Source organism: Hyperoodon ampullatus (genome assembly GCF_949752795.1).
Source record: "Hyperoodon ampullatus genome assembly, chromosome: 7".
NCBI lineage: Eukaryota > Metazoa > Chordata > Mammalia > Artiodactyla > Ziphiidae > Hyperoodon > Hyperoodon ampullatus.
The window spans coordinates 40,455,807-40,468,836 of record NC_136920.1 but is presented as its reverse complement, the minus strand read 5'-3'; the positions used below and the strand labels follow the sequence as shown (position 1 = coordinate 40,468,836).

At 43.7% G+C, this 13,030-nt stretch overlaps 1 protein-coding gene across 1 annotated transcript in view; it reads left to right on the top strand.

Annotated features, from left to right (window-relative positions):
* PANX1 (pannexin 1) overlaps window positions 1-6,489 on the top strand; it is a gene marked incomplete at both ends in the record, with an annotated part of 33,538 nt that extends 27,049 nt beyond the window's left edge. The window contains 3 exons of the mRNA XM_079707667.1: window positions 3,679-3,902; window positions 5,198-5,856; window positions 6,410-6,489. Coding sequence (XP_079563793.1) covers window positions 3,679-3,902; window positions 5,198-5,856; window positions 6,410-6,489 — 963 coding nt within the window. The remainder of the gene's footprint in view (window positions 1-3,678; window positions 3,903-5,197; window positions 5,857-6,409) is intronic.
* Window positions 6,490-13,030: the final 6,541 nt, after the last annotated feature.

Here is a 13,030-nt window from a genome sequence, read left to right as displayed (position 1 = left end):
TAACCACTGCGCCACCAGGGAAGTCCCCATAATAGTGCTTTATGGGTTCTTTGTTGCTGTTGTTTTGCCTCACTGTACTTTAAGACAGAGCTCTGACGTTACCTCTTTTACAAAGCCTTCCCTCACCTCCCCAAGGACATCTCTGTTCCCTCAGTACTACATATTTTGTGATCATCACTTTTACGTTTTGATTATTTAATTATTAGCTGGTATTCCCACCTAACCTGTGTGGTCCTGAGGCAAACTGTGCACTTCCTCTTTGGGGCCATGCTCCCAGCCCACTGCCTGGTACCTGGCAAGTGCCCAGTTTACCCATCTGCATTTAATCCCATAAGACATGATCACATCCATTTCACAGGAGGAGTCGCTCAGTCCTAATTGGATGCTCCTTTGCCTTAGATGAGCTAGAGGGGATTTGAACATGGAGGGAGGCTGGGGCGGATCCCCTCCAAGGTCCCTGCCGTCTGGAGGGTCTGTTGTTCTAACAACAACCCTTTCCAGAAACAAAACAAGATTTTAAGGCAGATAAATGAAGAGACTTCTCAGTCTCTTTTCAGAGACTGAAAAGTGTACCAAGTTCTTGGTTTCACCTTGCTATGAGAAACTTCACCAACTTTGGAATAGCTCAGCACTAACTAACATGGGCATCGTACAGAATCATGCAATCATAGCTTTGAAAGATGCCAAGCATCTCAGAACTAATTGGGAATAGACAGACAGAGCTTAGAAGCAAAGCCGTTCCCATCCAGCAGATGTACTCATAAAGCTCGGTAGTTTTTCCATGTTCCTTATTTGGACAAAAGGATTTTAAAGACTCTAATTTAATGCTTTTTTTGGATTCTGATTTCATTCGAATTCATTTTAAAGCCATCTTGCTGCAGATTCACTGCAAATCACCTTCTTGTTTTTGATGAAAAAGAAAAAAGAGGTTTAACTATGGAGAAAAACTAAGAAACAGGGCATTCAACTACATTCCCCTAGAGGTGATCAAGGTACAAGGATATTTTAGAAGAAAGCAAACACCTTTAAACATTCACGTAATACCTTTAAACATTCATTTTTCAAATTGCAGTGAGCTGTGTTGAACTGTTCATTGGTGCTAATTATTACACCGTTGGCATGTTAGAAAAATTGCTACAGACTGTAAACAGTCACTTCCTACTTCACAAGAACAGTTCGAGATAAAATGCTATTATTCAAATAGCTTTGAACGAAAAGTGACTTATACACATATTCCACAGCCCCAAGTTAGAAATAGTGTTCCCTCTGTGGTTCCCAAAGGAAATGTCTGGTTCTTTCAGTTATGGAAGCAGCACAAACTCTACGTCACGCAGTTAAATTTTTATACTAATGAGCACCCTTCAGAGTGACTAGGGTTGAAGGAATGCTGCGTTTCAGTGTAGCCAGCTATGAATTATGTAGCCAAAATGCAGCTAATCACAGCCTGTTGTGTGTGTCATTGTGTAGCAGCTCTTTGCAAATTGGATTAATAGTTTTGAGGACCCCATCCCATGCCAGAACCCCAAAAGGAAGCAGCTGCGTTGGTGAGGGCTTTGCGGAGTTTCTGAGCCATTTGTGCTATTTCTCTTGCCCTTGGGGCAGGGATTCCTAAAGTGGGCTCCATGATAGCATCAGGAAGTCCACGAACTATGATAAGAAAACACAGGGCAGCTTTATTTTTTATGTACTTCAAGCTGAAACTTAACATTAAAAAATATGTATGTAAGTAGGCAAGAATCTATAGTGGTATTAGTGCCATGTGCGACTGTCACCAACAGAAATCACAGCTATCTTAGAGTAATTTTTACTCTTCATCACTTCAGAGTTACTGTGTTGTTGGACCATCTGTTAGATCCCATTAAATGTGTTGACAAAGACGCACATACAAATTTGTCTTTTAATGTTGTGACAGCTGTATATCAACATCATCCATTTCCTTTGTGAATTCATGTGTTATTTTATGCATTTTAAAACGTTATTCTTCATGAAAAACAAGGAAAGACTGAGGAGCTGTCACAGAACCAAGGTGTCTAGGGAGACGTGACAACAAAATGTACTGCATACCCTGGATGGGATCTTGAAACAGAAAGAAGACAATAATGGGAACACTGGAGAAATCCAAATAAAAGCCTGAAATGTAGCTAATGGTAACGTGCCAACGATGGTTCCTTCGTCTTGACAAGTGTGCCATGGAGATGTCCGATGTCAACAGAGGGGAAAACTGGATGAGGGTTATTCGAGAACGCGCTGGACCATCTTTGCAACTTTTCTGTACATCTGATCTATAGTGAGAGTCACACTCTTACTTGGTCTGCTGCCGGCTCCCAGAGAGGTCGGGGTGGGAGTTTTGTGTCAACTCAAGGCCATCGTAGCCTCTTCCTGTTACAGCTCTGAGTAGCTGTGGAGAGAGACCAATCCAAAGGTAGGGAGGAGTTTTCCAGAGAATAATAATTTGCAGTGTATTATGGTGAAAGAGGCATGGTTCTGGGATCAGAAAGGTCAAGCTTCATATTCTGTCTCTATCACCAGCTTTGTGCTCTGTGGCCAGAAACTGCTCTGGGCGTCCTCTTTGCAAAGTGAGGCCATCGGCATCGGCTTTGCCAGGGTCATTGTGAGGACTGAAGATAACGTGCCCATTCAGTAGCCTTTCCGTTGGTTTTAGCTGCTGTGCTTTAGTGCCTACGACGTGCCAGGCACCATGCAAAGCATTTTTCATAAATTATCTAACTTAATCTTTATAACACCTGTATTACGTGACCATTTGATAGATAGGGAAACTGAGGTCAGAGGCTCAGCAACCTCTCTGCGAAGACCACTAAGCTCAGTTTAATTTCAGATCTGTTCTGGCTGCAGCTTCCTGAGTCTTCTCTGAGGCTACGCCTTTCCTTACTGCCCTGCGGACCTGGTTACTGGATGCTCTTCGCTCTCTCTGACTTCTGAATCCCCTCTCATTTGTTTTGAATGTACATCTAGATCGGGTTGCTCCCCTCATGACTGTCACCCATTGTGGTTGGCTTCTCCAGGCTTGAGATTATCTGGCTGTAAAATGAGGATATTGGGTGGTCCTCACGGTCTGTCCACTATGGAAGTCCGTTCTGCATCTTGTGAATTTTACCTGCTTATTTCAGCTGTTTCATGGGGTGATTACAGGATCACTGAAGCCAACATTTTTCTAATTTGTTTTGAGCAACATTATGCATTTCTGTCATTCTCCCAAATTCCAGAGAGGAAAAAAACAGAGTTCTAAAAGCCTTAGTCACCTCCTAAAACCATAGCAATTAAAAAAAAAAAAAGAAACGAAGAAGAACCTAGAGGCCACTGTGACATTTACATGTTCCTTAATTGCGATTTTGTCAAGGGATTACTCTAAAGCACAGGGGAATAATTTTATTTTTTTGTTTCCTTCTGTAATTGGGGAGGAGACACCATGTGTCACCATGTAGCTAGCTGCCAATGATTTCAAATTAAAGTGGAGGGGAAAGGTAGTTACCAGTGTCACGTATTACCTGGACAGGTGAATTTAGCCATAAGAAGTAGTTATTGGGTAAGGAGCCTGACTTTCACAAGCGATGTGGGCATGCACTTTTGTGTCAGAATGAGAAAACCTCTAGCAGTGCTTAGCATGGTTACTTCAGGGGGTGGTCTGTTGATCCCGTGATTCGCTCTCTTATTTTTCAGTTTTTCCCCTACATCCTGTTGCTGGTGGCGATCCTGCTGTACCTTCCCTCCCTGTTCTGGCGTTTCGCAGCTGTTCCTCATCTTTGCTCAGATTTGAAATTTATCATGGAAGAACTTGACAAAGTTTACAACCGCGCAATTAGAGCTGCAAAGAGCATGCATGACCTTGACTTGAGAGACGGTGCCTGCCCAGCTCGAGAAGTTAATGAGAACCTGGGGCAAAGGTAACTTAGCCCCCAGCAGCTGGCCCATCAGGATTTGGGAATATGAGTTAGCAGCCCTTCTCCTGCCCATCTGGGCTTAGGGTTCTCACCACCAGTACATGGGGAACTGTCATCCACCTGATGACCCCCTTTGGGAGCCAGGAAGGCCCACTGCCCCAAATCTCACCCTCACCTGTCTGCCCCAGCACCTGTCGTCACATCAAGAGTCCTCCCCTTATGGAGTGAAGCATCACTGTGTCATGTTCTCAAAGGCAGCGCTGGTTGCTTTGGCCTACCCCTTCACGGAGAAGCACAGAGGATTATGAGGCCCCTGAGCACAGAGAACAGATGTGAGGGAAATGGGGAACAAGTAGACAGCGCCTTGCTTTTTTCACATTCTTGCTCTGGTTTTTGTGATTGACAATAGCAGTAATATTAATAGCTCAGACACTTGAGTTTTCTAAATTACATTATCTCATCCTCAAAACATCATTACAGATAATGGCATTTATTTATCCCCCCCCCCTTTTTTTTTCTAGGTAAAAACACTGTCTTAGGGCTTCCCTGGTGGTGCAGTGGTTGAGAGTCCGCCTGCCGATGCAGGGGACACGGGTTCGTGCCCCGGTCTGGGAGGATCCCACATGCCGTGGAGCAGCTGGGCCCGTGAGCCATGGCTGCTGAGCCTGCGCGTCCAGAGCCTGTGCTCTGCAACAGGAGAGGCCACAACAGTGAGAGGCCCGCGTACCGCAAAAAAAAAAAAAAAAAAAAAAAAAAAAAAAAAAAAAAAAAAAAACACTGTCTTATAGCTTTAGGTGGGAGACCTGGGACCTGGACCCAGTCTGTGGGCCCGCAGGCTAAACCCACACCCACCCAGCTGTTAGCCTTCTGCTGCTCGCCTCTAGGAGGCATATGTGTTCTGGTTAGGCTAGAACGATTTTCTTTACCTTATTCTAGACATTTGAATGGTAAATATAGGTTAAAAAAACAGCAGCAGAACAAGAACTAGCAAATTTATTTAACAAACATTTAATATTCACTAGGTGCCCGGAGTTGTTCTAAGAATTTGCAAGTAGAACATTTAATGAACTAGACCTTCCTTAAAATATTAAGGGGGGAAAGTGTTTTATTATTGCTTTTCCTTCTTTTTTTTTTTTAAAAAAAAGAACTTATTTTATTCCCTGGTACTCTAGTGAAGTTACAGGTAGAGAAGTATGGGAGGGAAGGCATTGGAGATTTTCGGTGTGATACTGTTGAATGTGTTTCTATTTGACAGTCTTGGTTAAGGGTTTAACTTATTTTTATTTGTTTCTTTTCAGTTTGTGGGAGATATCGGAAAGCCACTTCAAGTACCCAATTGTGGAGCAGTACTTAAAGACAAAGAAAAACTCCAAAACTTTAATTGTCAAGTACATCAGCTGTCGGGTGCTGTCACTCAGCATTATACTGTTAGCAGGCGTCTACCTGGGCTATTACTTTAGCCTCTCCTCCCTCTCGGATGAGTTCATCTGCAACATCAAATCTGGCATCCTGAAAAATGACAGCTCTGTCCCCGATCGGTTCCAGTGCAAACTCATTGCCGTCGGCATCTTCCAGTTGCTCAGTTTCATCAACCTCGTGGTGTATGTCGTGCTGGCTCCCCTGGTGGTCTACACGCTGTTTGTTCCATTCCGACAGAAGACGGATGTTCTCAAAGTGTATGAAATCCTGCCCACTTTTGATGTTCTGCATTTCAAGTCAGAAGGGTACAATGACTTGAGCCTCTACATTCTTTTCTTGGAGGAGAATATTAGTGAACTCAAGTCGTACAAGTGTCTTAAGGTTCTGGAGAATATTAAAAGCAGTTGTCAGGGCATTGACCCCATGCTTCTTCTGACAAACCTTGGCACGATCAAGATGGACGTGGTTGATGGCAAAAATCCTGAGCCCGTGGAGATGGTGGCAGAGGAGCAGGGGGACCAGACGGCAGATCTCAAAGGTAGGCTTAGCTCTCAGGGTGGAAGCTGCGGAAGCCCACAGAGCACCTCTGCAGCCGCCTTTTATGAATGACTGACAGTCTTTACCCCTGCCCACCATTGGTTTTTTTCCTGGTGTGGTTTTAGGTGAAACCCCTCAGTGCTGGGAGAGAGAAGGGAAAGCTTTGGTGCTGCCCCAAATTTCCAAAGGAAAGCATCTGTGCTTTCTCTGGGCTGTGCTGTTTTCCTTCTCCTCATTCTCTGTCTTTCTCATACTCCATCTCTTGCTCAAGCATTCTTCTCTGATGTCATTCTTGCTAATTTTTATCTTGCTTTACTGGCTTTTCTTCCTATACTGCTGATCGTCTTGTCTGTCATTCTCCATCGCTTACAAAAGGGGCTGAGAGTTTATTGATTTAACTGTCGCCCTGACCCAACTTCAGCTGCTCTGCAATGAGGCTGATTTTAACTGGGTAAGGCAAAGACCAGGAGGTAGATTTATAGCAGAAGTTAATTAGTGCCGACGGGTCCTGCCGAAGGACTTCTGTCATAAATACTTGTTTTCCATTTTGACAGATTTGAATGTACACAATGGAACGAAAATAAATAATGGAGAGCAGAATGCTCGACAGAGACTTCTGGATACTTCTTGCTGATGATTTTTTCCCGTGAACCTCAGATCAGCAACCTGGGCAACATGGGATTCATTTTGGCTGAAGAACCTCTGGCAGGTACCCAGCTGGTTTGCAGTGGATGGTTCTCAGCAGAGATACTGAGTATGTCTTACTGAGTCCCTGGTGAAAACGATGGTCAACAAAACGTTGTGGAGGATGGTTCATGCAATTCCTACGAGACAACGTGGAGACAAGTAAGCCACAGCAAACGTAGATGTGTACGTCATCGTCAGACGGAAAGTGGAAAGACTAATCCTAGTAAGAGTAACAGACCTTTTAGTGCCTCAGAGAAAAACACCTTTATGTACAGATGGTGCAACGAGCCTCAGAGCTACTGGAAAGCAAGGACTTTGGGAGTATTTTTTGTTTTGTTTTATGAAATAATAATAAACATGTCAGGGTATAATTTAATATGAATCTTGTCCGTGTCCTAGTGACCATTGGATGAGAAAAATATTCACTCGCTGACTGTGGACCCATAGGTGGATCTGCTCCTGGCAGTATCCTACATTGGAAGAATTGCCGGAGACTCGACTCTCATACACCAGGCTCTGGACCCTGCTACCTGTCAACCTTGACCAACTGAGGTCCTCTAACCACTATGTGATGCCCTCCGCTGCAAAGGGCAGCGGACCCAAGTGCTGCTCTGGCTGAGAACTTTGTTAATAAGATAGCATCGAAAGGATATTGTGACTTCCATACAGGAGAGAATGCTTCTGAAAGAGCCCAGTGGGGAAAGCTGAACATACAGAACAAGTTAATCCAATCACTTTGGAAGAGGTTGTCTGCAGGGAAGTCCTCTGTAGTCAAAAGCATTTGAGACAGGATGTTACTTAAACAAATTCACAGAACACAGAAGGCTTAAAGTGAGGGACATTTTGCCTATTACGATCAGAACGTATAAATGACATTTGCCACATGGGTGTGCTTGGAGCCAGAACAACTTCGCAGTTTATTTATATTTAAGAACATCTTTTAAAAATTCGTTTAAATTTAGAATCGTGTGCGCCTGCCGATGCAGGAGACATGGGTTCGTGCCCCGGTCCAGGAAGATCCCACATGCCGCGGAGCGGCTGGGCCCGTGAGCCATGGCCGCTGAGCCTGCGCGTCTGGAGCCTGTGCTCCGCAATGGGAGAGGCCACAACAGTGAGAGGCCCGCGTACCACAAAAAAAAAAAAAAAAAAAATTTAGAATCATGTGATGTCAAAATTGAGGCCATTCGGGAAGAACATTCTAGCATTGATGGGGAATTATAGAATAAATGTTACAAGTGGGTATATAGTGTATCACCCAAGCATTGTTTCATAAACATTTAAGGCTGATCCAGAATATCAAAAATCTTTTTCCAATTCTGATCATGTAAATAGATCCTAACTATGTTTACATTTTATACAAAATTCTTAAAAATGACATCTGTGGACCTCCCTGTTTTTATTCTTAGAAAGTTAATACATTGCTTAGTGAATAATCCTCAGGAGCTTCAAAGTTTATGGATGGCTCTTAGGGACAGTTGTTTACCTAATCTAATTACATAAGCTGCTCTCCACCTTTCAGAATATTCACAAAAGCAGATTTTTTTTGTGCTTCTGTGATGGTTTCTGAGATGGAAAGCTAATGATAAATATCCAGGATGCAATCAGTGTTTTAAATTATTCTTACTGCATAATATTCATTACCATTGAATAATAGTGTGACTTAGAAATGTCAGTAACCTAAATTATTAATTTTGCTGCATTTTTATATCACTATATCTGGGATGTTATATGCAGTTCTCTACACTGGTTTCTTTTTATAATTTGAAAATTTTCTGAAATATATTTTTCTGTGCTATCCTTTTTTTTTTTTTCAAAAAGCCTCAACTTCTTTATAGATAGCCCCTAATTTATAGTTTGAAGTGGTAAAAGTAGGTACATTATTTTAGGAGACCAGGGACTCTCTAAGACCTGTCACATGTAATTCTTTAATTAGAGCCCTTAACCTCTGCATCCCCCCATCCCTACTCTCTGAGTTCCAATAACATCTATGATGTCCCGGACATCACGCTAGTGACTGGCTATAAGGATGTGAATAAGGCAGGTCCTCATCTTTGAGGAGTTTAGAGACTAATAAAAGCCAGTGAAGACAGAGGCAGGTATCTAGAGGAAGAGTGACCACACTGAAGGCCCTTCCAGAAAACTCCCAGCAAATGCTCTGTGTTCTCAGGAGACACCATATTGTTTTTCTCTTTCCCATCATTTCTGTAGCTGATGGTTTCGAGAGTCTAGTTACAGTTCTTCCCAGAGGTTCTTTAGCCATGTATCCCCCGGGCTGAAGCTTAAACAAAACAATAACACAGATGGTGATTTTGAACAGAAAGTGCTCCAATCACCTTTTGTACCTTACTTGCAGGGTTTGGGGAACCCAAGCCTTGGGGTACATGATGCTGTCCATGAATAGTCATGGCACTAAGAGTCTGATGTGGATGTCTGATCATACATTTGGGCTTGAGAAAAAGTGTTATTAGGAAAGTTAACTCCTCCATCCACTGCTGGCTTAGAGGGAGGACTACTTTTGAGGTGGCAGATTTCCAAGGATGAGGAGTCATCATTGCTTTACAAAAGGGGGCAGACAGATCCTCAGTGACCACCGCCAGTAGTTGCTGACTTTGTTTCTGGCCTGTATCTTCCTAACAAACCACCACGAGGCCTCTAAACCAGACTTGTAACACCAGCGTTACAGCTGGGGCTGGGACTGATTGTTCTGACAGCAGTGTCCAGCTCCACATTTAATTTCACCAAGGGACAGGCAGAGACCCTCTAATATGGAGGCTCTTAAACTTTTGGGAGTTTACAAACCCCCCTTGTAAGTATATTCTTTAAAGCTATGGACCCTCTCCTCAGATATACACACAACACTACATACACCTTCAAGGGTCATCGTGGTCCACGCACCCCAGGTTAAGAAGCTGTGCTGTAATGCCTGGGGACCGAGCTGCACAGCAGGGAGGCTCCCGTGGCCCTTGTGGAAAGCTTCTGCTTTCGACAGTAAGTCTCAGCTGTACATTTACTTAGTGAAACCACGTTTGCCCACTTTTGAATGAACTGTCGTCCCCTTTGAGTAACTGACATCATTTTCTAGAGTCAGACTGAAAAAGTCAACTAAAAGAGCTGGTGGGGTGGGAGCAGTAGCTTGAAGTGATCAGGCAGCTGGCATGGACTGCTATTCTCTCTCTGGCCACCAGAAGTGATCTTATTCCAAACCCAAGTCATTGTCTCTGTGCAGCCAGCCTCACTGGAATGTGGGGAGGGAGGGCATACACCTGACCTGTAAGATGCTTTGTCCTACTTTGTAGTCATCCTGGGAGAATGCGAGAAATGTCCCATTGTATGGCGGGTCTGGTTGCATGTTTGTGTTTCATGTTTGGAAGCTTCCTTCCTGTTCTGAGTACCCTCTCCTTTCCAAAAATGAGCTAAGGTGGGATGGCAGGGCACCGTGGGCATTGGCCCTGTGAGAACTGTTCAGCTCTTAGAAGTGGATTGTTGCACAGCATTTAAAATGTGTCCGTGTTGGTTTCTTTTGCTTATCTCCAGGATAAATCGAAGATCTAGGAGGGTGGGAGTTTTTACCCATTGCTATATCACAAGCTCCTGAAAAACAATGGCTGGTGTGTAGTAGGCATTCTGTAAATATTTGAATAAATGAACACACCGTTATAATAAATCCTAGTTTGTGGGCAACTGTAATTTGATTTTAAAAGGCAAATGGTCCTCTGCAAGGGAGGGGAGGCTCATTTGGCCTCTTGGTGGAGAGAGGAGTAGTTCTGCAAATGAATAGGTTTCTGCATGTAAGTAGTGACGATTTTTAGCTTTTTATTGTGGAGTAAGTTGTGATCACTTTCCAAGTTCAATACAAGTTCAATGTTGCCTCGCAATGATTAAGGTAATTGAAATTATAAAGGTCCTTGTCTCAGTAATTTCCCAAAATAACCTCTTGAAAAGGGATGTTGAAATGTGTAATTGTGAGTAATTGAGGTTTCATCTGATGGCACTGGGATGAAATGGCTCCTTCTGGGCAGTCATTGGCATTTTCGCCCTATTTTTCACAAGTAAAGTGAAACCTTCGAAAAAGGTTGGCAAAGGTGATATTGTGTCATTTGTGGAATATAATAGATAGTAATCCGTGATTGATTTGTCCTGCCTGCTTTAGGTGAAATGTATTGTTTCTGGGTTCTCTTTTTAGCTGTAAAAATACTTTGTCAGTTAAAGCATGCGGTTTGATCAGTCATTGTTCTTCAAGTTCCTGAAATTTATAAAAGTTTCTTATGCCTTGAGTGCCTCCCCCTGCCCCACCAGAAGAGGAAGAAAGAATTCCACAATGTCTGGGCTTCCCTGGTGGTGCAGTGGTTGAGAGTCCACCTGCCGATGTAGGGGACACGGGTTTGTACCCCGGTCCGCGAAGATCCCACATGCCGTGGAGCGGCTGGACCCATGAGCCATGGCCGCTGAGCCTGCGTGTCCGGAGCCTGTGCTCCGCAACGGGAGAGGCCACAACAGTGAGAGGCCCGCGTACCGCAAAAAAAAAAAAAAAAAAAAAAAGAATTCCACAATGTCACAAGCGTTTCCTACAAAAACTGAAGCCATCTGCTCCTCTTTAACAAGTTGGCTCTTTTTAAAGCACCAGAATGACAATTTCATGGTATTCTATAATGTGGTGCTCTAGGCGTAAATTCTTTCTAATGACTGCATTTCTTCAAAACTTCTAAAGAAAAATAAGTATGTTCTTTCTGCTATGTCATTTGGTAAGAATGATTGGTTTCTATTCCACAGAGGTTGAAGGATGGGAACAAATTACGGTCTTAGAAAATGACCTTTAAAAAAAACCAAGAACCTTGAAAGCTCTGCATTTGGGTGGTTATCACTGTTATATTTCATATTTCCACATAAGTCAGCTGTCCACATCCTATATTCTGAGCATGCTGACTTCTGTGTAAGGAGAGTTGAAAGGCTGAAAATCAAGGCTGCTGTGTGTATACATACAAGTGAAACAGTGTTTTTGTTCTGCACTGTCCTGTCTACCTAAATAAAACTTCTTTTCTAATGAAAAATGTGTCTTAATATTTCTCACCTTCTCTTCAGGGAAGATGTAGCAGAAGCTGAGTTCTGAAATGTCTTGAGGCTCATTCATCTCTGCTGGATACACAAAATTCAGTAGGCTTCATGGCACATATTAAAATCCAGTTGTCAGTAACTAAAGGAAAAAAGTCCTTGATGAAAGGCCCACAGATTCTGGAATTTCTAAAGCAGAAACCAGATGCTTTCTGATTGGGAATTGTTTGCTTGGGGTTGGAGAGGCAGGAATAGAGGCTGTATACTGCCAAACATGGGTTGGCCTGCCTCCCTCTCTTAAGAAGGGGACTCCCTTGTACAATGGTCAATTAACACAATTGACTGTTGTGGGTAATAAATCAGCTGCATGAAATCTTAATACAGTGCCTGCCACATAGTGAATACTCCATAAGTGCTAGCTGCGACTGTCATCACCTCCTCTAGCTCCCCCACTGTTTCCTAGGATGGCCCCCTGGGAACCTTGGAGGTTGTATTAGTTGTCTCTTGTTCCATAACTCTTTACTATAATCACAACAGCTTAAAGCAACACATATTTATTATCTGGCAGTTTTCTAGGTTAGAAGTCTGGACATGGCTGAGCTGGCCCTCCTTCCCAGCATCTGACAAGGCTGCAATCAAGGTGTGGATGGGCTGTGTTCTCATCCGGAGGCGACCCTGGGGAAGGAGCCGCTTCCAAGCTCCCTCGGGTTGTTGGCAGAATTCATTTCCTTGAGATTGTCTGACTGCTTTTTCTGACCATTGGCCGGAGGCCACCCACAGGTCCTGGCATGTGGGTTTCTCCAGCATGACTGCATATGTCATCAAACCCATAGGACTGTCTCTCACAACAGGAAGGGCAAGCAGCTGAACCTGAGTTCAGTAACAATAGTAGACCTCCCCCAACCTCAGTCTAGCCAGTGCCAGCAGAGCTAGATGAAGTGAGATGGGAGGGAGAGCAAGGACAAGTGGGGGTGAAGACGTGTGTTTTACTCCTCTGAGCACAAACTGCATGTGCTCAGGGTCATTCTTTGTCCTTCAACCAAGGCCTTGATGATGGAGGGAAGGAAGTGTAGTAGAGTCCCTCCAAAAGGGTTTTCCCACAAATGAGCTGGCTAAGTCACAGCCTCTCACTGCCCAGGTGGGAGACATGAATACTCCATGTGCTCCCTTGGCAGGATCAGACACTGGACAGCTCCACAAAGAAATCTCTGAAGCCCGAAGAGGAAGGAATTTGGGACTGGATGAGCCAGCTTCTGACATCTCCCTTTCCATACCAAGGCCCTATGGTGGAAGAGAAGCTTGCAACTCTGGGGTCAGAGGAGAAGTGGAATCGAATCTTTACTTCCTGCTTAGAGCTCTATGACCTCAGTGAGCCTCAGGTCTTTCATCTGTAGAATGGGATAGTAATATCTCACAGGACTTTTTTTTTAACTTTTAAT